The following is a 27,484-nucleotide window of genomic DNA, read 5'->3' on the forward strand; positions in this document are numbered from 1 at the left end:
GGTCAATGATGTAAACTGAAGACGCTGACAAAAAAATATCAGGAATTTTGCCTGAAGTATAGTGCACAGTAACGTGGCAATAAAATAAAGCAACAATTTTATTGTTTGTGTCAGATTATCTTGCAGTGTGGCGTCCTCTTGTGGTGGCTCAACATATGACCACGGCCCCCTAACAACCAGACGCTTCTGCTTGGAGACAGCTAACAAATGTTAGCATGAATGGGTGGCGTCGTGGACGTGCTAGCTCACTAACCTCAGTTTTAAGTTACCATACTTTTAATGTCTGCCATACTTACTGCCACGACTTGTTCTTCAGTCTCCCTATTATGGAACTATGAGCGAGAGACAGAAGCACCGTGGGGACGAGGAGCTGGTCAAAGAGCTAGTGAGTAAAATATTCACATTAATTTGGTTTTAATAACAAATGGCATCTAGCTTATTAGTAACTGACAACTGAATTAATCAGCTGAAATGTTTTTCATTTTAATTTTTGTTCTAACGTCATTGTTTTTGGTTGGGTTTTTTTCTTGGCCTATTTAAATAGAAGCCATTCTGTCACATGAATATTTCTCTCTACAGTGCTTGGCTAATGGAGTGTCCTATGAAAAAATTGCGCAAGTAGGAAGCAACATCACCTCCCTGGAGATGTTCTTCTCTGGTTTTCCTCGCATGGTCGGGCTTTCCTTCTTCCCAAGGCTGTGCCGGCTTACCATCGTGGGCCAGAACATAAAACACATTGAGGGGCTTGAGTGCTGTCCTCTGCTTCAGGAGCTCTGGGTAGCCGAGTGCCATCTGACAGTAAGTCTGTTATGTTGGTGAGATTTTTTATTTAATCAACACTGGCACTGTTAATAATGTGCAACGTTTTGAATCAGTACAGTGGTTTGTATTGCCAGCGACTGCGCCTTACAAAATATCATCACAATCTTTCGTTTCTCTTGCTTCCAGTGGAAACAAATCTTCCGTGCATGGACCACAACCCATGGTTTCACCAAAACAGTATCCTGTTTAGGAGAAATGTCATATGTTTATGCATATAATTAGTCTCATCTTCTGATTTTGCAGGAAATATGTGGACTACAGAATTGTCTGCAATTAGAGAAGCTCTATCTGTATGATAATCAAATCTGTGAAATAAAGAATTTAGAATTGCAGACCAGCCTAGAAGTCCTGTGGCTCAATAATAACTGCATAACTCAGATACAGGTGAGACTATACATTTTTGTTATCTATTTATCTACCTATTTATGAATTACTGTTGATTTGGCTCACCAAAAATGCATTTTTACTAACATTTTTAATTGGTAAATATGGCTGTACATGTTTTGTCAAGGTAGCATGTTCAGGTGTCAATAACGTGTTTATGTGTGTGTTTCTGAAGGGCTTGAACACGCTTCAAAATCTCAAAGAACTAAACCTCGCTGACAACGATATTGAAAAGATTGGTGGGTTTTTAGAATTCTTGGTATTTTCTCTGCCAAGTTTGGTTTAGATTCAGTGAGATGTTTGAAAAAAAATAATCTAATTTTTTTTTTGTTACCTCTTTTAAGGACATAGCCTTGATCCTAATGTGAGCCTTCAGAATCTTAATCTGTCCGGGAACAAGATAAATTCCTTTAAGGTAAGATTAAAAACAGAAATATGCTTTTCACAGTCGTTGTTTGAAAGTTTTCCCAGTTATTTTTGAATCTTATTAGAAATCCTTGGTCTGAAGAGAAGGCATGTATGATTTTTTGTGAAATGTCGGGGTCTCAGCCAATTCAGATTTTTAATCAAGTCTACAAAGCACAAGACCTTCATTGAGTTCTTGAGCAGCATAATTTCAATGATATACATTTGTTATTGCATCTATGTGAAAACAGAAGAATAAAAAAATATATAAGAGTTGTTTGATACGTGAACTTGCAGTAGTCAGTTATACGTTCTAGACATGTGCTCCAGCTGATATGCATTCAGAGTGTTTATGTAGCGTCATTGTCACGTCCAAGGTCATTCTGACAACACAAAATACGTGGCTCCAAGTTTGATTGGATTAACACCCCAGGTCATGTTCTTGCAATCCACCTTTGTCATTTTGACATTTCATGTTTAAAAACTATATAACCTAACGAATTAAAAAAAGACCTCATACAGTTCTATCTTTTAGGCAGAGCGATGAAAAATGTGGACAGTGATACCTCTTTGAAAAAATATGCAAGGCCTTAATCTGTTCTTGAGAAATAGCTGCGTTTTGTGGCAAGAATTAGAATTAAAAGAAACCCTATTAATGAAATATTCTGTTGTAACAGGAATTGACCCTGCTTGCCCACCTACCCCACCTACAAGAGCTAGCACTAAAGGACCCCACATCTACCCCAAACCCGGTGTGTCTGCTGTGTAACTATGCAACACATGTGCTTTATCATGTGCCGGGCCTTCAGCGACTCGATACCTATGACGTCTCAAGCAAGCAAGTCAAGGACACAGCGGAGGTACTGAGAGCAGGACCCCTGTGTTACAATAATTGAGCTCACCTGACTCTTGAGAGAATACTTTTTTTGTGTGTTCATTGCTAGTGATTTGTTTGTACTGAACTTTGTTGTGTGTGGAAAACTATATCAGAAACAAATTATTTGTCAAAGTAGTGTTTTATATATGTCTTAAAAACATTTCTGGGGAGATTTTTTTTAATCATGTTTCCCTTAAAGTTCCACCTGAAGATAGAGTGCTCATAACGCACATGTTCAGTTATGTTACAAGTCATGGGAATAATGAGTGAAATATCTAAATCCAAGACACAATTTATTCATATGTTTCTTTAATTAAAAATGTATGATGTCTTATGCATCACATGCACATTTCACTTTAATTCAAGTGGACCCATTTAACATCTCTGGAAAGCCTTTTTTAGTAACATAAATTCTGCAGGTTTTAATGCTTTCATTGTTTTTTGGGTTTTGTTTTTTTTTGCCTTTTTCTCTTTTAGTCCACAGTAATGAAGAAAATGATGTACTACAACATGCGTGTACGCACTGCTCAGAGGAACCTGGCAGAGGCCCAACTCAGACTGACGGAGAGAAAGAAAACGATGTTACAGCTACCCGAAGAATGCATAAGAACAATCACTCAAGCCACCAAGAATGTATGTACAAACCTTGAACTTTTATCTGTTTATATATACAATTATTTTTGCAAGTTGTTTTATTGTCTCAACTGCCACATGCTGATATTGTTATTAAAGTGAGGTGAGCTGTTTTCATTTGGATGCATACCTAGCTGGAACGTGAGCTCTCCAAGGTGCCAGCTGGTCGTAAGAAGTCGGCCTGCATGTCAGAGGATGGATTCGGCCACCTGGTTGAAGGTGACCCAACCACTGACATTGGTTGCGATCCTGCCCTGGAGCACAAAATCCTCACCAAGATCGAAGCACTGAAGGAGAGACTGGTGCTATGGACGAGGAGGCTGGATGAGTCAGTATATTTGAATAATTCCCAGGGAGAATTTCGCAGTGCTTTATACAATTTAGTCTCATACCACGTGTCCCAGTGGGAAAAAAGAATGTTCTTTCTCCTATTTCCAGGATTGAAGCCTGGTATGAGCAGGAATCAGTCCAAGCCTCAAACATGATGGAATATACTGTCCAGTTCCTGCTGATGGAGCTAGAAAGTGTTGGAAATATTCGTTTGGAAGAGGGCTGCCCGACAGACCCTTGGTAATTTTAATCACAGTTACATTCATCATCTAATTCTTAGTTGCAGAGGACAAAACTCATAGTTTATATGTTACATACCCAACAGGTTCACTTCCTGTTGCGACCTCTTGCTGGCCCGCTTCTCTCAGTCAGACTTTAAGGGTCACAACATAACTGGGATTAAGATCAATCGAGTCATCCGCATCCACAACAGTGCTTTGAGACTTCGCTTTGAGGACAAACTCCACACCCTTCTAACCAGCGAAAAGTCTGCTACCTTTTCACGGTAAGTTAAACTACATTAGATTAGACAAAATGATAATAATCATGCTCTAAGTTCAACATCAATATTGTCACCATCGTATATGTAACATGACCATCCTTTATTATTCTGAATCTAATGTTAACCTTTCAAAAAGGAATTACCGGCGTTGGCTGGAGTACTTGTTCTACACAGCTGACCCTGAGAAAAATAATGAGAAGGAGGACATTTTGCGCATTGTAGAGGAAGGCTTCAAAGCAGCAGAACAATATAAGGTGTGTGTACTGCTACAATTATTTGTTTTATAATCACACTACCACACAACATGACAGCACATCACTGGGATTTTATTTGACTGAGCATTAAGAGACAGTTCACTACGTACCTGTAAACATAACGTGCTGAACAGCATTTGCAAAAAAGGTTTAAATATTATGTTTGTTTAGTTTTATGCTTTGCAACAGAACAGAACCTGCCATTTCTTATTTTCACATTAAATCCAACACATTCTGACATTGACTGTGTTGACTTTTGAACCAGGCCTTGGAAATAGAATGTGCTATACCTTTATCGAATAGCCTTAGTGTGACTGAACAGCCCAGAATTGAACACACACTGCGCCAGGCCAGCCAAGGCAATTCTGAGCACAGCACGGACACAATCCCCTTCAGGCACGGTGAGTTAGTTTTGTTCCTGGTTTTATGTCCTGATAGCTGTCACCACTGTTTTTTTTTTCTCCTAATAGCATAAGGTTTTTCATGCAGGTAAGCTCATTGTTTCCAAAGTGTTCGTGGGCCACAGCATGCCTATTCGAGAGGGAGATCTGGTAGATAGGAGCAGCTATCCCAGATTCTACTCTGTGTATCACAATGTGGACACCAACAACAGAACTGCAGTGAGTGAAGGTATGTAATACGTACCCCAGGCATGAAAACAATTATTCTTTAGTCATTGTTTTGTCAATGTCAGTGCCTTTCTGTGTTTTTCATTCAGAGAGACCTCGCTTTTCCAAAACACACGCTGTCCCTGAGTGTGGTCCCAGACAAAGACAGTGGTTTGTGTTTGAACATGAGCTTGTCCTGCCTGAGTACATCATATATTTTGAATACATCACCGAGGTATGTGTTTTTTTTTTACTGTCTTTTCCATTGGTGCATCTTTAAGATGTAATCTGAGCAAAAATTACAGTAGTGAAAACAATTTCTCTGTCATGCTGAGCTCTGACCCACTCAAAACTCAGAAGCATGAGTCTGAACCAATACTCACAGGTAACAAAACATTATTCAGATTTTTATGTCTTCACACAGGCAATTCACACGCTTAAACCTTTTAATATGTTGTTATAGGATGAAGAACAAACTGCATTGCTGGGCCACAGTCCAGGCAGACACGATATCTCTTCCAATGATATCATCCTTGACAAAGAAGCCCTCAACATGGAACCTGTGCTGAAACCACAGCCCACATTGTTGAGTTTGGATGACAAAATTCTTCTTAATGTGGCCAGAGCCAATGTACTCAGTCAGATCACTGTAAGTACTCAATGGTCAGCTTCATTTGCACTTAATTTCACATGCTCACAATGAATTATCTTCATCACATCAAATTTCCAGGTGTTGAACCTTCATGGCAACAGTCTGAGCAAAATAAAGGAGATCTCCCGCCTCACAGCTCTGCGGCATCTTACCATCAGCTTCAATGAGTTCACATGCCTGGATGACATTTCTCACATGGTAAAAGTGACAACAGAAAATATCCTCATTGAGCTAAAACTAAATAGTTTGTCAAAGTCATACTAAAGCAGCATTTTAAGATTAACTTTCCTCTGTAATATTTAATGAAATTTGATAGAGATACTATTTATGGTCTCTGTCATTTGAATCGCAGCCCAACCTTGAGTTTTTAGATGCTAGCTTTAACAACATAGTGACCCTGGAAGGGCTGAGGGCCTTGGGTCAGCTCAAACAGCTTGATGTGCGCTGGAACAAGTTGACCAGGGCCAGAGAGGATACGGCTGTGCTAAGAAAACACACACCTGCCCTGCTGAAGCTTGACACCCGATACAACCCCTGGAACAGGGTACGTGGTGCGAACAATAAAAGCAAATGAAACACATTGTGCAAAGCACATTGATGACGTTTAGAGTGAAGCCATTTTCATTTTTCAGCCCAAAGCACACAGAATGACCATACTGGGCCGTCTCACGACTCTCACACACCTGGATGATAAGATGGTTGCAGAGGAGGAGGCTGCTGAGGCTGTTCTGGTGGCTGCTGGATGCAAAATTAACAAGGTTAAGGTCTATACATACAGATAGTTGATTTATTGCATAAAAATAAGTAGGAACATGCTCAAATGAAGGATGCAGCTGAAGAATCTACCTGTATATTTCAGGATGTTTTGTAATTCAATCAGACCAGTTGACACTCTGCTCGCAGGCATCTCTTCTGGCTCACTCACGGACCAACAGTGAGCGTCCCCGCAGTCTCAGTCAGCTGTCAACAGCCCAGCTCCTGTGTCTTCTCAGTCCTGCGTCCTGGGGCCTCGGTAAAGAACTGGATATATACTGGACCACAAAGGTGAGCAATGAATTATTTCTAAAGATGCGCTTGTAAGGTTTAGGAAAACGCAGTTGTAATGTTCGAATGTAAAACATGTTTAAAACCTGTTGTGCTTTTGTGGAACTTTTGACCAGATCACCACCCTGAATTTGGACAGCCAGAGTATCCCCAAACTGATCAATCTGAATAAGCTGGTGAACCTGCGTTGGGCCTCCTTTAATGATAATGACATTTCTAAAGTGGAGGGTCTTGACAGCTGCTCCAAGCTGGAGGAGCTCTCCCTCAACAACAACAACATCAGTACACTCAGTGGTCAGTCACACACTGTACAATGAAGCTGTAAAACTGAATCATTAAGATCCATCACAGCCATCATTATTTCTGTCTGCGTTGCCTTGAATTCTCTGTGTCTTCAGGCCTGCCAAAACTCCACTGCCTGAATAAACTGAGCGTAGATGGCAATCAGCTGTCCAGTCTGGATGCTTCAGTCCTAGATCAGCTGCCCAACCTGTCATTCCTGTCTGTGGAGAACAACTGTATCAGTTCCCTGCATGGCATCCACAGAGTTCGCTCCCTCCTTGAGCTCTACATCGGCAACAACCAAATTTCCACATCACAAGACATCTACTATCTGAAGGCAAGTGGGAGAGGAATAACAGAAGGTTTACGACTTTCCCACCAAGTTCATTTCGTTGTCTGAGCTCATATGATCTTTCTTCTTGTTAGGGATTGACAAATCTCATCATTCTTGACCTTTATGGGAATCCTTTACTGGAGAGACTGGAAAACTATCGGATTTATGTTGTTTTCCATCTTCCCTCTCTAAAAGCTCTGGATGGAATTGCAGTGGTATGTACGGACACCAGCAACCAGTCGAACCACTCAAATATTGTAGTCATGATAATTATATCCATTGTTTTGTGTTTTCTTTTTGATATGATCTGAGTATCTGCTGGCACATTTCATAGACCAAACAACTAACTGATAAACCAAGAAATTAACCAACAGATTAATAGATGATTAAAATAATCATTAGTTGTAGCCATAATTACATATTTATAGGTCATAAAAACCTCATGAAATGGAATCTATTCATGTATTGGTGATATCAGTCTAATATCCGATTAGTGAATTACAGCAGTATTGTCATTTGATACTGACTTTGGATCTGATCAGTCCCAACTCCAATTTTCTGTTTTTTCTTCAGGAGGTAACTGAGTTTAAAAGTGCAAAGAACATGTATGGAGGAAGACTAACCAGTGACATGGTAACAGAGAAGCTGGGCCACTCAAACTACACAGACATCACCTACCTCGTCCTGCAGTCCTGCTCCATTAGGTAATAGCCTGGCTGTGGAGGCAAATAAAAACAGGACATGTCAAAAATGAGCATGATTAGTGATTTACTGTGCTGAATAATCCGGCAAGTTTTTGTCTCGACAGGACGGTTGATCTGTGTCCGGCAGACCTTTTCTGTAACCTGCTCAGTGTCAACTTAGACCACAACAACCTCACCTCTTTCTCCGGCATCATCTACCTGCCTAAGATCAAAGTACACATCACACAAAATCAGCAGGTTTGCTTGAACCATACCTGAACTGTAGACGAATCAGTTATTTCCAATTCTTTATTTTTTCCACTTTTTATACAGGCTCTATGTCTAAACTACAACCACATTGAGTCCATCCTGCCCAGACAGAAGAATCATCTGACAAACAGACAGATACTGTACAGCAAAGTACAGTCCAGTGGCTACGGCCAACAGGGCCCACCCAAAGGCAAAGGGTAACTTCTGTTAGTAATTTGTCTCTTTCTTTACAACCTGAATGTGTAGACCATAACCATTAGGGGGCAGCACCGACCAGCCAATGTATGTGCTTCATCTTGACAGTTACATCATTTCATTCATTTTTTTCACAGTCCTCCCATTTAACCCTAATAAAATCCATATGTAAACACAGTTTGAAGATAATGTTGTTTCATATAAAATAAGTAAATATTTATTCTCTCCATACATTATCCTGAAGATAAAGTGAAGAGTGATCTTGGTTTATATATTTTAAGTTTCTACATTGTCAGTATATCATGGGATCACCAAGTGATCATCAAACCACATTGTCCTTTTATGAACGGGCATGCTTTTGTTTGTCTGGCACCTGCAATGTGTGACCAGTTAAATGAGGCAGCGGGAGATAGAGAAAGAGATGTTCATTTAACCACAGAGGTTGCAAACTGTCATTCTGTGCCTGTGTTTAAGGGAAACTGGGCCCACTTGCAGTCTGGAGCCACTGATGGACAGCCTGGAGGTGCTGTATTTGAGTCACAATGGAATCTCCAATATGGCCAATCTGCAGCTCAGCAGGCTAACCAATCTTAAAGCGCTCTTTCTTCAAGGTACGTATGGTTTAGCGTAGCGACCGTCCCTCACAAAGCCTGGTAAAAGCGCAGTGTATAGAGCCTGTGAAAAGGCGAGCACTGAGAGCAAAGTCTCCCATAGACCTCAGGCCAGGTGGGAGAAAAGAACGGCTGACTTTCTTTTCAACAGCTTTTGATGGCTTTTGATTGAGCCTTGCTTTGTCAGGGTGATTTGGCCTGCAAAGCAAACTTTACTTGTGCTTTCTTCCTTTTTTGCTTAGAAACCTTTCAAAGCTGTCTCTGTAATTTCAGTGCTTTTTACACCAGGGGCAAACAAAAAATTCCCCACAAATGTTTATATTGCTTTAAAACACTGCTTTTTATTTTGTTTAGGGTGTGCAATTCACCCTGTTATTTTATCTATAGAAATATTACGTTATTGTTTCAGATCTCTCTCTATTGTTTTGATAAGCTCTTCTCTCCCTAGGTAATGAGATCAGCCAGGTGGAAGGACTGGAGGGGCTTCAAAAGCTCAGAGAGCTTGTGTTAGACAGGAACCGGATCAAAGCTCTGGCCAGTAATTCCTTCGTAGGCCAGAACCTACTGCTAGAACTGCACCTAGCAGAGAACCGGATCCGGGAGCTCAACCATCTAGATCCTTTGATTGAGCTCCGCAAGCTCTTTCTTGGCAAGAACAAGCTGCAGGTATTCTTTTCCAGCGACAGCTGCTGCCTCATAGCTGTATGTTTTAATGAAACTGTCTAAAACACTCACACCACAGTGATTTCCTGAAGTGACCACCAAGGTCATAGTCAGCTTTTGTGCAGTTGTTTGATTTTACTGATTGGTTCATATGCTGAATGTGTCAGATGTTTAAGAATGTATTTCATTCAGCGCGCAGCCATATTACTTTTTCCTGCATTTGAAAAGTAAGACATTAAGTATAGTAATCATGAGTCACTGCCACCCCGCTGCGGCATGCGAGGGGTAGCATTAGGGAGAATCAAGTTTGATTGAAGGTCACGGCCGTGTGTTTGAAGAAAGAGGTGAACAATCAGGACAACGTGTAATCAGCTTCTCAATCTGCATCTCCTTCTCACCCCGGGCGAGTGATTTGCACTTTTGTTGCAGTTCCTGCCTCTCTTCACACCCTTAATGTTTTCATGCATTCAATTAAGACGCCAAATACAGCAATCATCCTAGCCCAACAGTTCTCACAGTGGGGGCGTCTTTGAATCACAGCCAAGTGCAGCCATAAACCTGGGAATGACAGAAAACACCCCCACGCCCTGTGGCGTGCCCAAACTCTCTCATGAGATTAATGAGAGCTCACACATGTAATCTCTCTCATCAGCTGCTTCCATCCTCCTTACACCTAAATTATGAAAGTTTAGCCCTTTTGCATATGTCTCCATTATCAACCCACAGCAGGTCTTCAACCAGTGGGAAAGAAAAGTTGAATGGTCAGTGAAGGAAAAAGAACTTAAGATAATATTTGTTTGTTATTGTGCTTTTTTGTAGGACATCACAGAGCTTGACAAACTAGAAGTCCTTCCTTCACTGACGGAGCTCTCCATCGTTGGCAATCCTGTGAGTATTACAAGTGTTCGTGCATTAAATACTATTAAGTGATGTGAGCTGGGATAAATTTTATCCAGGTTTGTTTTGCTGTTATGAGCTTTGATTTGAATCTACTCGCCGTCAGTCACTTTACACTTTGAACTCTGTCACTCGCTAACAAATGATCAAAAAGCATGCTCACAGGCTCAATTTCTCACTTGCACAATCCGAATCACTATCCCAGTGTAACTCTATGGTTCCAAATTAAGCGATTACATGATGGGCCATCTGCTGTGCCTCAAACTGGCCGGCATCAGAGACAAATCCGTTGACCAAATGGCAGGACGCTATTGGCCCCGTTACATCACCCATCTGGAGCTCATGGATCAAGCCTGAACAGAGCCCGCAGCCCAGGGCCTCCTTTTCGTCCACAGAGCCATGCTCAGCTGTGGTCGCCTCTACAATGCTTGACCCTATCCCCCTTCTTTTCCCATTGGAGGGTTTAATCCTGCCAGGGGGTAGAGGCCAACAGCCACCCCAGAGACAATACCTCCTGCTGTTGACAGCATGAGATTGGTACCTCACCCATGTTCCCTCGCCAAAGTCTCGCTTCTCTACTCCATCGGACATATATTGGCATGCCCGCGCAACTTTATCACAGCAGCAGTGTCCTAGAGGAACAGGAACATCAAGTTCTCTGACTGGACAGGCTGAATTTGTAGGGCCAGAGGGTGCCCTCAGCTGGGCTAACTGCTGTTGTCAGCAAGGTCACTGGATTAGCTGTTGGGAACATGATAACTACATTGGGACCCACATAGCATCATATTTATCCCAGATGTTGCAAGGCAAGCTTCACAGAAGCATTTATTACCGGGCTTTTTATAGTACTTTTTTCTCTTTCAGGTGGCCAAAAATTCTCTCTACAGACCAGCAGTGGTGCTCTGTCTATCTCAGCTGCAAGTGCTAGATGGAGTGATGGTTACCCTTGAGGAAAGGACCAGGGCTGAACTCCATATTACCGATCAACCAGTAAGAACTGCACACAACAGGCATACTCACACACACACATCACACACATATATTCATGCACATACAGGGCCGTAGCTTACTGAGGCGGACATAGAGGTCATGGCCTTTTCATACCCACCAGCAACCCCCCTTATTATTAATCCTTTCTCCAGTCATTTCTCCCATTAATTTCCTGATTTTGAGTGATAGAAAATGAATGGACGTTAAATGGACAGTTTTTGTGTGGAATATGTGTCGTTGTACTTGGCAACCGATCCCAGAGGCAGAGGTAGACCCTGCCTGATGTGTCACCTGCTACGCTTAGTTTGCCACTGAAATTAATGAATAAGTCCAGAAAAGAACCACGGTAACTTTTAGGGTAGGCCATTTGCAGATACAACAGGAAATCTGCCTTTTTTCACAACCTAATCTTGGCAGGTATGGTATATTTATTCCAAACTTTGGTGGGAAAATGTAATAATAATAAAAGCGTACATATGGTCTGCATTTTACAAGACGATTCTTATATTTGGCACAATAGTGTATAAATTTGACTACTTTAAAGACAAAAAAATATGAAAATAAAGATTAAGGCTCAAGCCTTTATCCTCAATGATTTTATTTCTTGCAGTGTTGAGAGGGAACACATTATAGACCTTTAGAGTGTTGGGGGACAGGGTTAGGATTAGGGTTAGGGTAACCCTAATCCTAACCTGTATTTCTTTAAACTCCTGGCTACATATCAAAAATAATGATACTTTACTTACACTTTAACAAGTTTGTAGGATGAGGAATACAGTTAGTTCGCAGGAAAGGAATCTCATTTTCTCACACTGTCTTACTCTTATTTCCATTATTTGTAGTCAAAGCTCAGGATGGGTCTATCATGTAACTGGAAGAAACAATATGACAACCACACTACACCAACATACAGAGAAAATCCGGGATCAAACTACTTCTGATTTTATGTTCATGTAATGAGAGAGCAGGGCAGTAATTCTCCTGCAGCTCTGAATTAAAAGCAGCCTAAGCCTGCTGGCATCATCCTGCTGATTAGATGAAATGTGCCCGGCCGATAATGCACCAGTGGATTTACCCCCTATTAGCCAGGTCAACACGACCCCCTCTGCTTGTTAATCGTAGATGTGGAAATGACAGAGCAGAGATCCTGGGTTCTCTCATTAAAAACACAAACAGACCTCCCCCGATTGACTCTCATCACCGCCATCTCAGTTGTCACTCTGAGTTTATGCCTGCGACCACTGCTGTTTGAATCAGAACATTATTGATGATTAGTAATTACCCTTCCCCTACATAAGATGCTCATATATGCGGAACAACAAGCTATTTAATCACCAATCCTCTGCCAAGCATTTGAGTGGAGCAGACACACAGCAGTAGATATAGGAAGATGGAGAAAAAAGAAACAGCTAGGATGCATACAGTGATGCTTAGACATTGAGAAGGCCCTGAGGAGATCATTTTTACACATTATTTGAATATCTGCTCTTAATGTATTCCTGTCCTGGAGTATTACATCTTCATTGTCATGCTTGCTGGTTAATTTTTCTCTTAAAGCTATGCTCTCAGTGCCCTGGTACAACTGAAATAAACCTACCTGGACTGCTACCCCTCATGCCCCGACACACCCCAATAAGAGGAATAAGTACAGGACTGCAGAACCTCATCCACGGCCATGATGTCCCGGCAAGTAACATGGACGAGGCCCAATCTCATTACACTGACAAAAGTAAGTTATTCATCTTAAAAATAATTTCAAACAGTCTGTTGTTCAAGTTCTAATAAGGGAATAAGGATTTAAAGTGTAAAGACATATCTGAAAACTGTGTGTGTGTGTGTATATCTAACCCACACATTTGTATTAATTACCAACTCAGACAAGAAGCACAGGCACAGTAATGGTGCTCGAAGTGGCCAAACTGGCATCCCCTTTGGACACATTCGAAGGACAGGAAACAACCCGACGACCACAGGCCTTCTTCCAGACGGGAACAGAGTTATCATCACGTTTCCCATCCAGGAGCAAGACAGCAGGTTGGTTGTTATAGAAATCAAGAGATATATAATTATGCTTCTCTAGAATGTGAGAGATCTATTTACTGTTTTTCCAAAAAAATTGTTTAATCACGTCTGAAACTATAGCTCACATTTTTGGAGTTAAGTAACCATTTCATCAAAACTTGATCGAAGTCTCTGGAAAAAGGAAACACTGCACTCAAAAACATATTCTCTCCTCTCACAACCGATTCTTTCCATCATTAAATGAGTAATAAAAAATTATTAAATAATTAAATAATTACCATTAAAATACTATTTATAAACTGCATGTTTTAGCTTCATGAGACAATGTTACATTTTCAAATGTATAGAATTGTTTAAAAAATTGTGCCCTTTTTTCTTTGTTTTCCTACAGTAAAAGATAATATTCTCCATCTGTTTTATCCTTGTTATATTCCAGATTTCCAAATGGTGGCAAACCTCCACCCATGTAGCAGCCAGAAGAGGTGAAGCATGCACTGATACTTGTCAGCGATCAAACCATAGGTGAACGTATAGGACAGCACCGACAGTGGTTTGGTCTTAGATCAAATTGTTTAAGGACATAACTTGATGAAGGGGTTCTCTGTCTCTTTGTAAGTGTGCCTTAATGTACATAAGCATTGCCTACATTTGTACATTCAATGAGGAAAAAGTCAGAACACAGGATAATTCAAGTGCCTCTGCTTTTATTATCTGGTGATGAATAAAGAAATAAAACATCAAACATCAAAATATCACCTTTGCAGCTTTTTGAAAATAGTTTAAACTAAAATATGATCAGGGTTAATGAAAATCAGGCTAGTTGAAGGTTTATTGCAGTGCATCCCTTTCAAATGCATGTATAATGACTGTGACCCTATTTTCCACCCACATATGTGGATCACTAACTGTGGTAATCTGAGGATGAGAGGTTTTGGTGTCATTGCTACTGCTATCCCATCCTTGGCCCCAAACAAGTGAAAAAACACCCACAGATGTAAGGGCGTGTGAGGGTGGCACGCTGCATCCATTGGGTCAAACGCATCCCCAACAAGTGGATAATCCAGCTTTAGCACACCTCTCTGTGGACAATAATCTGCAGTCGCTCAGATAAAGATGTAATCTTGAACAGGGTCCAAATGGATTTTCGGAGATTGTCATTTTCATCATGTTAGCCTCTTTTCGATAAAGCCCACCGCAGTTTCGGCTAATAGGCAAATCTCGTGTGTGTGTGTGTTGTAACTAGATATTTATGATGTTAGTTCTGCTGAACATGAGATCATAATCCTGCTGGTCTTCCTGTCAGTTTAGTGTTGTAATCTAGTAGTCCTGTAATTAACAAAAACACCAGTCTGAGCCTTAAATGTGGAGGATACAGCCTATAATATGCAACTAAAATCTTTTCATTCTGGGACTGATAATTGTGATGAAAGCCTCCATTAAACGGGATGTTTATTCCCATCCATCAACATTGGCATACGTGTGATAAAATCAGGGAAAGAAATCAATTGTTCTCTGCAGCAACTTTTCATAATGTAAAATGTTTTGTATTGACTTGAGATTCTGACTTTTTCCTAACATGTACTCTTTCCCTCCTCAACTCCACCAATTTGAATCAGTGATGTTAATGTGACCACTAGGTGTCCTTAGAGATCCATTAGCTCCCCCTTGCTGCTAATCAGTCCTCAATGAATATACCACCTGCCCTGTAGGTAGTAATTTATCAGCTGAATGTGGCTATGTGTGTGTATGATTCAGTGTTGTGTGGCCTTTGCCGTACATGCGAAGCAGCAGCCAGCTCTAGGCAGAAAAAGTGAAAAGCTCTCCCAAAACAAGCTCCTCTAATGCATGTACTTAACTTCACTTAATTTGTGTTAATTCCCAGCATTAAGCGGGGCTAATGACTGTGCAAGTGAGTGCACTGTCATTACCTTTCTCTGCCCGACATCAAATGGCATCTGATGGACTCACATTAAAAAAAAAAAAACTCTAATGCACAGATTTGGGGGCTCAGTGAGAGCTCTCTAATGCATTAGGTATTGCAAATTATAATTACACATTTTATATTTGTGTACAGCATGTGCAGTATGGATATGTTAGATGTACAACTGTTTTTAGTGCAGTTGTATATCTGTGTGTGGCGTTAGCTTATGTTTCTTTTTTTTGCATATCTGTCAGTATTTTTAATATTAAAATGACATTACCATAAAGATTGTGAATAATTCATCAGTTCTGAGTGAACCCAGATGCACTGCTCTCACCGTCTCCCTCCCTGCCTCTCTTTGCTCCTCCATGTGAGTAGACCACATGGTTCATAGCTGGTTTAATGGGATGGAATGTGACAGGTTATGTTTTCATCTGCCTGATATGGAGCCCGGCTCGGGCGGGAGGGAACGAGAGGGTGGAGGAGGGCCGGAGAGGTTGGTGGAGAGGGGCGAAGTGAGCGAGTTGGTCTCCACAGTTGTAGTCTGGATTCATGATTAGACATGTTTGAGCTTGTTGTGAATCAGTTATAGATGATGCTCTCTCCCCCATCCCCACCAACACACACACACAGACACACACATAGAAAAACACATGCTCTGTATGGGGCCATTACTGCTGGTCCACTAACCCCCTACATTTGCTGTGTCTGTGCATTCAGAGCAGCATTAGTCCAAGACTCTGTGAATAATTGCTGAATGGACCATGGTTTTGCTGCTATCTACTCTGGTTCTAGCATTGGTAGATGTTGTGGGTGAAGCTAGAGGGCTGAGAACACTGATTGACGTTTGATGAAGAAGATAACGCTGCATCTTGTGTGATGCTTATCGAAGCTTTACGTGCAGTGTGTGTAATGGTCAAACCACATTATACTCCATATGCATTACACACTTACTAGCTTGTATTAACTTTAGAGTGTTTTGGGAGAGGTTACAATTACACCAACATTAGCACTTGACTTGGAATTGCTGTTGTAAAAATGGAAATGTTCTCTCCACATTCAGCAGCTGATGGCAAACAAGTGCAGGTCATCATCAAAATATAAATTATTTTGTTTTTAAAAGGTGCATATTATGTCCCATGTTCATCTTTCATCCCCCTCAAATACAATCTCTTTTCAAAAACAATCTCGCCATATTGCCTCTCTTGAAATCTGTCATTGAGTTATTGTTGTCGCTTGTCATTTTCCTGTAATTTGTTTCCTCTGAGGCTTCCTAGAATAAAGAACAAAATGAGAAAGTGAATGGGGGAAAACACAGATAAAAGAATGTAGTGAGAGTGACAATTAGGAGGAAAAGGAAAATGCTTTTATTTTGTGTAAACATTTTGGATGAGACGTCTCGCAGGAGCATTAAATCTTAACTGCTATTCATTTCTGGACTTGTGTGTGATTTATAACATTATTGAACTTGTGTGTTATTTATCACATTATTTCAGTCACACAAAGCAGGCTATGTGGTTAACAGGGCAAAAACAAGGTAACAATAACCCAACAATAGGCAAATACCCAATTTTCTTGTAAATTTAACCGGAATCAATTTTCAGAGCGCCTTCAGTTGGTCTGCCTTTTGTTGATGTTGTAGCCAATTTGGTAACAGCCATTTTCATTTCACGGTATTTGCATTTGTTTGTCTCCTTTAACATCTCTTAAGTCTTAACTCAAATTGCTATTCTTCATCAGGCAACTATAACAAAAATGGAGCAATGATTGTAAATAAGTGGTGCCATGGGAGAATTACAAGGTGCAATACATGTTGTCGCGGCGGATGGGCTTTTTTTTTGTTGTGATGGTTTATTGTGTCCTACACAGTGCACAAATTGCTTTTTCAAGATGACACGGAAACACAACCTCCTGCCTGCCCTTATCCCCTCTACCTCAAGAATAACAACAACAATTTAATCCGCTTGGCTCTGGATTATTCTCTTTCTTTGTGTTGATATTGTGGCCTTTTTAGTTGATCACTTCATGAACCTCCCTTTTGCCCTCCTCCTCTCTAAGCAATTCAGCCTTTTGGAGAGGCAGACACTTGACCACAATCACTTTCATTATATTGAAATAATAGAATACTTGTAGGATTTGCTCTTTTCCCATAAAGAACACGTTGACAGGGATTTAGAATGTAATATTAATATTTCTAATCCTGTGTCAGTTTTTGGGGTCAACTAAGCGCTTTAGATTCAGGATTTAAAGATAGGGGCAAGAAAGAGGTTGAAATATTATTCAGGATCAGGAAGATAAACAACCCATTGGGATGTGTCACTTGACGTAATTATAATTGCAAAGAGGGATGGTCTTTTCATTGTTCTGTGGAAACAATACAGAAAAAAACTGACAACCGCAGTCTAATGTGTCCTGAAATAGATACTCAATGGCTTTTTAATACATTTTATTGTTAAGAATGCCAGAAGTTCTTTAAAGTAGTGAATCATTTGGAGGACCACCATCGTATTTCTGGGCCACTAGTGTGTATGATATGTGTAATTACCACTCATCAAATGCGGACAAAAGCTAAAAGAAATATGATTTTCTCTTCAAAATATTCAGTTCTAATCCAACTCCAAAATACAGTGTGTGATCGCTTAACTCCTCCTGCTCCCAGTTGGCATACAACCCGTGACAGGAAACACAACAGATGTGCACCTCTGCCTGCCATTCACAGCTGATGTGTCCCAGGTTTGGTGTGCAGGTAAAACACAGTGTGTCTATACTGCAGCATTACTGATACACACATAGAACAATGTGTGTCAGGCAGCTGCTGTTGAACACATATGGAAGTGTCATTACCATACTATATCTATGCCTATGTATAAGTAAACCTGTGTTTGTGTAAAATGCTTCCATAATTCATTTTATTTTATTATTTATTTATATGTTTTTGTGTCTGTTCAACTTATACCTGAGCCCAGTTAACTCCCTAAAAATCTGACAAAATTTCGCCGTCTTGTCTTTATCCTTAAGTGACAACACACATGGATTTGTAATAAGGTTTGTGTGTGTGTGCGTGTGTGTATGTAGTTGTCGAAGGGGCGCGCTTGTGTGATGTAAGGGGCGGGGTTTATATATTTCAACCTATCAGGAACCTCGCTCTCTTCTTGTCTCGACTCCTATTGGGTACAATCTGTCTGTGTATCATGCCGATGTTGCTTGGCTCTCAAGCGGTTAGCTCGCAGCTAATGTTATTGCTGGCGATTTCCGCCCTTTTCCTCGTAATACTGCCTATATCGTCAAATATTGCACACAGCTTATCCGCGGTAGGCTGTTCTGCTGTTAAAGGTAAGTTTGTCTCACACATGTTGACTCCGCAGGTTGCCAACCTGCTGTTATTAACCTGTTAGTTATAGTAAGCTAACGGATAATCAAGCTGAAAAGACTGCTAGCTAACAATAATACAGCTAGCTATGGTAAAGAGTCTCAGAGAGGCTCAGAAAACAGTTTACTTATCGTGAATTACCTGGTTTGGTACTTAAGGTATGAGTCGATGTGTCCGGTTACGAGCCTGGACAGGTTAGCTCATGTTAGCGCATCCACAAGCTACTGCTTCTGTGGTGTGTTCTTATGGCACCTCAGCAGCTGTTGCTCATGTGGCTCATTTTGTGTCAAACCTAATATACAGACGTATATTCGTGGTTTATTTGTTATTTTAAACTTTAAAAATCAGCGTGTTGTATGATGTGCTAACGATAATTTAATCCGCGTATATCAAGACAGTTAACTCACCTGATTGATGGAGAGATTAGGAGGAACCATCGGTGTAAGGCTTCAAAAACATGCCTGTCTTGGTGTAGTTACAGAGGTTTTGGAAATACAATTTATTTTATTTAGAGATGAAATAAAATGAACATTGAAATCCTATGTGATTATACATAAAATGTTATCAGTGCATATTCAGTTGATTGCAGAGGGCCCAGTATTGAATGTATTGCCCGATAGCTGTAAGAAATGACATTTTCTTTTTGGAAGAAGTTCTCATTAATTCCAATGCTATCCATGTACAGGCAGGAAATACCTGACAATATATTGCAGGATGTAATCAGTGATTTAACTCAAACTTGTATAATGTTACTCACAAGAGGTACAGTCTAGTGCTGCTGTTGTATGACAGTGACGATGTGGTATTGGTGCATCTCTAGTTTGCTTGATAATAATCAATAATTCCTCCATTGCAGGTAGATTCATTGTGTGTGACACAATGAATGGACACTCTCCTTCAGCTGTGTGGAGATGACCTGCCACCCCTTCGGGAATGGTCAGAATGGGGCCAGATGTGCCCCTTCTTAATGAGTACAAGCAGGAGTTCTTCTGGAAGCGCTTCCCCCAGACCATTTTGGGGGGTCCACGCTTCAAGTTGGGCTACTGTGCCCCACCATATGTTTACGTCAATCAGGCCATCTTGTTCTTGACACCATGGCTTTTTGGGGGCATTGGTACTCTTCTCTGCCAGCTGCAGCTTCTTCAGGAGCTCCACGCCACAGTGCTCTCTGGTATGCTTATGTTCGGGGGTGCAGCGGGTGTCCAGGCCCTGGCGTTGTACGCTGCTCGGAGGAGTGGCGAGGTGGAGAGACTCGGTGCACCCAACATACTGGTCGATGAAGAGGAAGTGGAATTCACCCACTGTGTCAGCCCGGAGACGGTCCGATTTATTGCCCCTGGGAAGAGGTTTGGGCTCAATGTGGTGCTGCATACAGTCCTAGCCGGGGTACTCTGTGGCTTTGGGACATGGTATGTGTTCCTTGGCAGACTGACGGCTCTCTACGGCAGCATTGGCATATCCCTGGTGGTCTATGTTCTGAGTTGGGTGACACTGTGTATAGCTGAGTATTCTCTTATAGTAAATACAGCCACAGAGACGGCCACTTTCCAGGCACAGGACACTTATGAAATCACCCCCCTCACCCGGCCCCTCTACATTTTTATTTTCATTGCTGTGGACTTGGCTGATAGGTGAGCAACAGTTTAGAAGTCCTCTTTTTTGCTATTTCACAAAGCTTCTTGCTACAATAAATATCAATTTTCTTGCTCTGATTTAGGTTTACAGGCCCAGTCCCTGAGCTTCAACTGGCCAGCCAGGTTCTTCATGTGCTGTTCCTCTTCCTACCTCTGCTGTGGGCGCTCGGTATCCTGCCTCCCCTGGATGCCCTGCTCCTCTGGGGCATGGAGCAGGCTCTTGTGTTTGGTTTAGGGGGCTCGCCCATGTCCAGCAACCTCAGGTACATCAGCAGTTTTGCGCTGATATAGGTAAAAAATAATGTTCTGGCAGTGCCAAGAGCTAAATGATGAAAAATAATCAAATATGTTACCAATTATACAAGTAGATCTCTTTTATACATTTAGATTAAATTAAAGAATCTTTGGCTCTGATGATATCTTTCACTCACATTGTGGTCATTTTGTGTGAGAAACCAGTCCTTATCACGTGCTAAAAGTCCCATTTGAATGACAAATGTGAATGTAACCTATATATCATCATCATCAGGACTCTTTGTGTGTATTCTCACAGGCTGCTGTTGATGTTTGCTGTATCTGCCGGCGTGGCTGTGTGTAATTACTTCATCCCGTCAACCCTGGGTGTGGTTCTCTTCTCTATCTCTACGGGATTTCTGCTGAGCCTGGATCTCAGCCAGGTTGGCGCACTCTGCAGAGGTCCCAGGGCAGCCTTTGGGGACCGTGGATTTCGCAGAGGGGGGTCACCACCCCCTCCTCCCAGTTCTTTTGGCTGGAGTCTGGGCTGCAGGGAGCTGCTGCTATATTTGAGCATGCTACTGGTGGCAGTGGCAGAGGCAGGGGTGTTGCATCACTTCCTCGGCTCAGCTCAGTCCCAGAGCCCAGTCACTGGGCCTCAGGCGCCTGTCAGCTACCTCCTCCTCGTACTATTTTGCCTCTGCTGGGCTCTCAGAGAGATCCAGGGGGCCTATGTATTTGGAGGAGTGTTTCTCAATCCCCTGTACCCTAAAGGCATGTCCAGTGTGCAGACATTCAAGCAGAGGAACAGAGGATTATACATCGCTGCAGCAATCAGAAGAGTCCTTCTTTATCTTGGTGAGCTTGTTATGATCTGATCTTCAATCTAGCTGAGGTGTAAAAACAACAATTCTCTGTATGAATCTGTTCTGATTCACATTTACTGTTTTATTTCACAGTGTCTCCATTTGCAATGATTGCTTTCCTGTCTATGGACAAATCTCTGCAGCTGCTCCACCGGGCTTCCCTCAGTGTGGGATTCACACGAGCATTTAGAGTGGTATGTTCACATTCTACTAAATATCACTGTGAACATAACATGGAGAAATTAGTTATTACAGTGAATAATAAACCCACCCAGATTCCCAAAGTAACTTGCAAAAATCATAGCTCTTGTTTTGAATAAAATAAAATGTATGACAGTACCTCAAGAAAAATTGTAAGTTGCAGCCCTATACATAAAGTGTGTTTTGCTTGCTTTTGTGCCTGTCGTGCCCAGTGTGATCTGTCTTTGTTGCTGTTCAGGTGTGGCAGAGTTCTGAGGATGCCCTGCTGCAGATGGTGGTCGTAGTCTTGATGCGGCTTGCAGCAGGAAACAACATGCTACCAGGGTGGGACAGCCTGGGGACTGGCGTTCAGCTTCTTCTGGTGAGGTCAACATTCATTTCCACTCAACATTAGATCCTTCTGTGTTGTTCTGTTTCGGCTTGAATGTGACAGTACAGATACATTTCTTACATTTTTACACAGCACAGTGATCTGTTGACAGCATGGGACACTTGGATTTTAAATTGAATTATATTTGTCTGAACGATGTAGACAATAATGGGGGCATCTTATCAAAACTTAAATATGGAAAATGATCATAGTTACTGATACTTACCTTTCCCTTTTTTCCCAACATTCTGCAACATATCAATGGCAATCAATACAGCATATCTGTTCATTTTAGTGTCATGGGTTTATTCAGCTTTATGTGTATTTCTGAGGTTGTAGTGAGTGGTGGTTGGTTGAACAACAGAAACAATATGATGTCACTTTAGGCTCCGGAAAATTGTGATGAGAATTTTTCTCATTCCATTCTATTCTATTCTTTTTCTTATTTTCATTTTATGTATGATTAAAATATCTGGCATGGTCGTAATTGTTAGTTCAGCTCTAAAATGTACATGAAGTAAAACTTCAGCGGATAAGACCTGATGGTGGTTCAACAGATCAGTGCCCTTTTTGTTTGCTTTTCTGATCCAGGTGGGCCTCATCTTTGACAGGATGACCCAGTTTTTTGCCAAGCTAAAGTTTACCCTGACTGTGTTGGTGACATCTTGGACAGAGAAGAAGCAGCGCCGCCAGTCGGCTGGAACTCTCTTGGCTCTGAACGCCTCTCTGTGCCCCCTGCTGCTGGCGGTGGTGACCCTCTCTGCCCTGCTCTCCGCCCCTCTGTTGCCCCTCTTCACACTGCCCATCTTCCTGGTGGGTTTCCCCAGGCCTCAGCGCAGTTGGCCAGGCCCCGTAGGTACCGCCTGTCCCTGCCCAGACTCAATCTTCTACCAGCAGATGAGCGGAAGTCTGGCCTCTGCTCTCAGGACGGCCTTTGCAAGAGGGTCACTGGGTTAGTTGTCCACTTTTACTCGTTTTATAGTGTTTCAAGTGACCAGTTATAATTTCAGCATTTCCAGGATCTCCCAAAATATCTGGATATTCTATTTTAGTGTTAATTGACAGCATCAAGTAAATTTTAATCAGATGAATACAGCTGGAAATCATCATTTTTGTCACTGAAGAAATCAGCATTTTAACTTGAATAGCTTTCAGATATCGTCACTAAGTCTTAAAATGATTTATTAATTATAAACATTTTTGGAATGCATTTTCCTTTCCTTTCCTTTCATTAATTCATCTGTTGGATTAATCAGAAGTTTCAGAGTTACATCTACAATTGAATTGAATATTTTTATTTTGCTTTCAGTTACATACCTTCTTTCTCCTTAATTATTATGTCATTTAAAGCCTACATCATTACACACAACTCCACAGAGCTCCAATGTTATTTCTAAAATTTTATTTTATTTTTTTTGTTGTAACTTGAATGTGTTTTGACTTGTACAATAATTGCAATGACCGTACTTTCCTGTAGGTCAAGTAGGGACGGTATGCAGATCAAAGAGCACTGAACCGTCACCTCATATGGTTTAATAGTAAGGGGAATGTTGTTGGGAGCAGCTCTTCGGAATTGCTGGCAGTAACGTGAGCTTGCATGATCCAGTTAAGCTTCCTGTGAAGTGACCCAAAAAAAAAAGCTCTGATCTGTATTCATTACATCCAAATGTTTCCGCACCATTAACTGCATAATACTCTTAGGCCAAACGGAGCTGCGGCGGCTGCTGCTGCTGCTAGGATTTTGTTCTGGGCTCGATCAGAAGGGGGCAAGAGAGAAACAAACAGTGCAAGTACAGAATCATTATTTATGGATTGATGATTCAAGACTGAGGTGATGGCATCACTCCATCTTGTTTTGTTTTTTGGGATGCTGTAGCTGTTGATGAATAATTCAGAATAAGCGCTTGTTAGGTTGGTGCTCGCAGTCCAAGGATGGCAGTTTGTAGTGTTCTTTTGCTCTGCTCACACTGGGGGCCGTGGAGCAGTGAGCAGGAAAGGAATCTGCCCAGCGTGTCACTTCCCATCATGAGGTAGCGGCAGGGACTATCCTAAGATGTCGTTATGGGACATGACATTATTCTTTGAGCCAAGCAAGCACTAGTCGGCTTAAAACAAAAGCCTACATCACCTTGCCATCACTGTTCATCTGTCATGAAATTAACGTCTGCCTGCTGTCTTCTGCCACCCAAAATAAAAAGCCCACATTGTGTAAAAGGAATTAGTTTTTAGAGATTAATGGAAAGCTAAGGCCAAGAAAAAGATTCAATATTTAGATCTCTGTGCAGTCAGCCAGTTAAAACAGTATCATGACCTTCCTGTACTACTGTGATGGTACGCGTCTCCCTGCAGCTCATCCAGTAGCCATGTTATCCACATAGTCAGGAGAGGGGCGCACAGCTGATGCAAAATGAAAGGGATGTGCACCAAGAGTCCCTTAATAATGTGTGTTACATGATGTACATGCAGTATGTTGTGTGTTTTCCTTTCTTCTTGCCCTCAATTTACACTTCATGTCTCTTTACGTGATAGATGCATGAATGGTTGATGAATTTCTCTCCCCTCTGTAGGTTCTTTAGCCCCAGGCTCTCATTTTCTTGGCCGCTTCCAGGACCGTATGGTTTGGATAATGATCCTGGAGAGAGGATATGGCTACTGTACAGTCAACATTAAGGTACTATATATTTCTGTTTTTTATATTTCCGTCTTCTGTTTTTTGTTGATACAAGATGACGGTGCAGTGTTGTTTGTTACAGGGCCTGGAGCTGCAGGAGACATCTTGCCATACCGTGGAGGCACGGAGGGTGGATGAGGTGTTTGAAGCTGCGTTTGAGCGGCCTGAGCGGCTTGGTTTCACTCAAGGCTTTAACCTGCACTGGGGGAACACCCTCACCCCTTGTGCTGCCCTCGCGGTGCGAGTCTACTCTGATGCCCGAAATGTTCTCTCTGGCATCATTGACTCTCATGATAATTTGAGGAAGCTTCAGGACGACTTTCTAAAGGCTCTGGTCTGGTTGCTCCTCAGATACTGTGTGCAGAAACATAAAGGATTTCTGTGGAGCAGTGAAGAAGGGCCGGGAGTTGGAGGCAGGAAGTCCCAGTCCTCCCAGCTGGCCCAGACCACTTGTAACCAGCCATCTGAGGCTGTTGTAGTGGAATCCAATGTGTCTTCTCTCAGGTTCAGACAGGACAGCTCCAGTTTGACTTCCTTTGGTGATTGGTCAGATGAAGATGACTTATTTGGACCTCAACCAGCTAGGCGGACGGTGGCGTTAGTGACAGCAGAGGTCCAGCCTGGACACGGAGCACTGCAGATTGGAGCCTCTCTGCCTGGCTCTGTGGAGATGGACAGTCTGTTTGAAAACATGGCTCTCTCTGCCCTGCAGCCGCTGCAGCCTCTGGGTCTGGGCATCGGGATGCCAGCAGTGGATAAAGGCCGTAACACAGAGGTCTTTAGAGACAGTCCCGGCTCTCTCCCCCAGCTGAACTTCAGCTGCCCCCAGTCAGAGGTATTCAACCTACCGACAGGGTGGAGGACAGCACCTCTGCTACCTTCCCGCTTGCTGCAGCTCAGGCCTTTGTTTCCTGAGGACTGGTACAGGTTCACCTTGGGGCGATTTGGGCCCACTGTGCAGGGTGAGACCTCAGAGGACATGACCAAAGCACTGAAGGAGGATGAAGCCTTGAAAGAGCTGCACACACAGGTTGCACTTTCATGTCTCATCTCACTAGGGGCTGAGTCTGCCTTCACCAGTCCCAGTTATGTCTACAGACTCTATTGTGGAGATATATTGTGGACGGAAGGACTTGACTGGCTCTCCTCAAGTAAAGAACTTTACCAGCTCGCACTTCGTGCTTTCAGGTGAAAGACTTGGCAGACTTTTTAGGTTGTGCTAATTCTGATCAATAGAGCTCATTTATTTCAGAAAAAAGACATTATTTCATTAAATGCCTGTGGTTTTGTTTGCCCTCAGGTTCAGTTTCAAGCTGCTGTTTGATCAAGCAAGTCTAGGACCAATGGAGTCCCCTGAGGAATTGTTCAGCACCTTGGAGGAATATGAAAGGGACTGGTACATTGGCCTGGTGACAGAGAAAGGCTGGCATGACAGTGTGCTTCAGGAGAAACCTTTCCTTTTCTCTCTAGGACATGACCTTGCTATGGTAAATACACCCACAAGTCTTTCTTTTCATTCTGTCTGAGATATAAAATATCAAAGCACATCTGTTAAGGCCTTACCTACGCTTATTCTTTTTTCAGTTATTTGAATAAGATTGAGGTTACAGTATTAACTTGGAGAAAATGTTGAAAGTGAAATGTTTTACACTTGTATGATTTGCTTGCATGGTCAACAGGGTACCTACACAGGGCGAGTGCTGTCCCTGCAGGAGCAACTGGTACACGTGGGCCGTCTGAATGGAGAGGGGGTGCGAGGCCAGTGGGCAAACCTGTCCTGGGAGCTCCTGTATGCTACCAATGATGACGAGGAGCGTTACAGCATCCAGGCTCACCCCTTCATGCTGAGGAACCTCACAGTTCAGGCAGCCGATCCCCCTCTGGGATACCCCATATACTCCTCAGCCCCCCTTCACTTCCCCTGCCTCTGACCTGTGGCTTCTTCTGCCCTTTCTGCTGAAAGGGAAGAGGATGCTTTTCAGTCGGTACTACAAGAGGCAAATGTCCATTTCCAAAGTTCATGGTTATTCTGAAATTCATGTGGCACCTATAGCAAAATCATCAGATACCTTCAGACAACTTTGGAGTTTTACTTTTGAAACTGTTCACTCATATGAGCTCAGAGGTATCTTGTATGTATGGGAACATCCTTTGTAATTTTTTTATACATTGATTTGAGAGTTTTGGTGCTTCCTTTCGCACAGCAGAGGAAGAAGCAATGGCATCACCACTGTACGCTTGTACAAGTTGCAAAATCTTGTCAACAGATTTCAACTGAGAATGTGGACTACCTCCTAGAACAGCACATTAGAGATGAAAACATTTCTAATTGAACATTTGTATCTTCAGAGAGTCCCTAATTGGTTCCCCACCGAAGCACATACGTTTTGTGGTTTGTTGATTGTTTGTGCTTTGAAAAGAAGTGAATTCATTTGCCCACCTCCCCTCTAGAAGACAACAGCTGAATACCTCTGGTTTTTATTGTACTTTTTAGATTTCACAACTTTCAGGTGACTCCCCTCCCTGCCCACAAAAAAACGGGACAAGAACTTCAATGTTTTGCTAAGATATCGAGGATGTGCCTTGGGTATGTCTTGCTGTATGTGTAAGGTGTTTAGTGCTATCGTTTTGTTTACAGTTCACTTGTTTACAATTTAGAATGACGAGTTAAATGAATTTTTGTCCATAGTCTCTTGTACATATTGTTGATTTTTATATGTGTAACTGTATATACTTATAATAAAATAGCTTGGCAGAAG

General features: G+C 42.0%; 2 protein-coding genes across 3 annotated transcripts; both read left to right on the forward strand.

The window, feature by feature from the left end:
* The first annotated feature begins 113 nt into the window (after nucleotides 1-113).
* On the forward strand, nucleotides 114-14,210 carry lrrc9 (leucine rich repeat containing 9). Of its 2 annotated transcripts, XM_037072641.1 has the most exons (33): nucleotides 114-209; nucleotides 317-385; nucleotides 580-798; nucleotides 1,066-1,206; nucleotides 1,382-1,445; nucleotides 1,551-1,621; nucleotides 2,289-2,471; nucleotides 2,966-3,121; nucleotides 3,256-3,449; nucleotides 3,560-3,691; nucleotides 3,777-3,956; nucleotides 4,090-4,207; nucleotides 4,473-4,608; nucleotides 4,697-4,837; nucleotides 4,926-5,050; nucleotides 5,279-5,464; nucleotides 5,546-5,665; nucleotides 5,820-6,011; nucleotides 6,100-6,225; nucleotides 6,371-6,511; nucleotides 6,628-6,805; nucleotides 6,910-7,130; nucleotides 7,220-7,342; nucleotides 7,701-7,831; nucleotides 7,936-8,044; nucleotides 8,144-8,277; nucleotides 8,750-8,886; nucleotides 9,335-9,552; nucleotides 10,369-10,437; nucleotides 11,311-11,436; nucleotides 12,994-13,165; nucleotides 13,314-13,470; nucleotides 13,895-14,210. In XM_037072641.1, the coding sequence occupies exons 2-33, from the start codon at nucleotides 335-337 to the stop codon at nucleotides 13,926-13,928; spliced, it is 4,485 nt and encodes a 1,494-aa protein (XP_036928536.1). In that variant the 5' UTR covers nucleotides 114-209; nucleotides 317-334; the 3' UTR covers nucleotides 13,929-14,210. The 2 variants fall into 2 exon arrangements, with proteins under 2 accessions (XP_036928536.1, XP_036928535.1); XM_037072640.1 differs by having other exon boundaries at nucleotides 179-385.
* Nucleotides 14,211-18,569: 4,359 nt separating this feature from the next.
* On the forward strand, nucleotides 18,570-27,483 carry pcnx4 (pecanex 4). The gene is made up of 11 exons (XM_037072644.1): nucleotides 18,570-18,712; nucleotides 19,606-20,380; nucleotides 20,467-20,646; nucleotides 20,937-21,475; nucleotides 21,577-21,677; nucleotides 21,923-22,045; nucleotides 22,646-23,006; nucleotides 24,622-24,725; nucleotides 24,808-25,913; nucleotides 26,026-26,212; nucleotides 26,405-27,483. The coding sequence occupies exons 2-11, from the start codon at nucleotides 19,683-19,685 to the stop codon at nucleotides 26,654-26,656; spliced, it is 3,651 nt and encodes a 1,216-aa protein (XP_036928539.1). The 5' UTR covers nucleotides 18,570-18,712; nucleotides 19,606-19,682; the 3' UTR covers nucleotides 26,657-27,483.
* The last annotated feature ends 1 nt before the right edge of the window (nucleotide 27,484 follows it).

This window comes from Acanthopagrus latus, chromosome 16 (assembly GCF_904848185.1).
Source record: "Acanthopagrus latus isolate v.2019 chromosome 16, fAcaLat1.1, whole genome shotgun sequence".
NCBI lineage: Eukaryota > Metazoa > Chordata > Actinopteri > Spariformes > Sparidae > Acanthopagrus > Acanthopagrus latus.

Coding starts and splice junctions, on each gene's coding strand:
- lrrc9 (XM_037072641.1), top strand. CDS start 335: ATGAGCGAGAGACAGAAGCACCGTGGGGACGAGGAGCTGGTCAAAGAG. Junction 799..1,065: donor TAGCCGAGTGCCATCTGACA/GTAAGTCTGTTA, acceptor CTGATTTTGCAG/GAAATATGTGGACTACAGAA. Junction 6,012..6,099: donor GATACAACCCCTGGAACAGG/GTACGTGGTGCG, acceptor TTCATTTTTCAG/CCCAAAGCACACAGAATGAC.
- pcnx4 (XM_037072644.1), top strand. CDS start 19,683: ATGGTCAGAATGGGGCCAGATGTGCCCCTTCTTAATGAGTACAAGCAG. Junction 20,647..20,936: donor CCCATGTCCAGCAACCTCAG/GTACATCAGCAG, acceptor GTATTCTCACAG/GCTGCTGTTGATGTTTGCTG. Junction 22,046..22,645: donor CTGGCGTTCAGCTTCTTCTG/GTGAGGTCAACA, acceptor TTTCTGATCCAG/GTGGGCCTCATCTTTGACAG.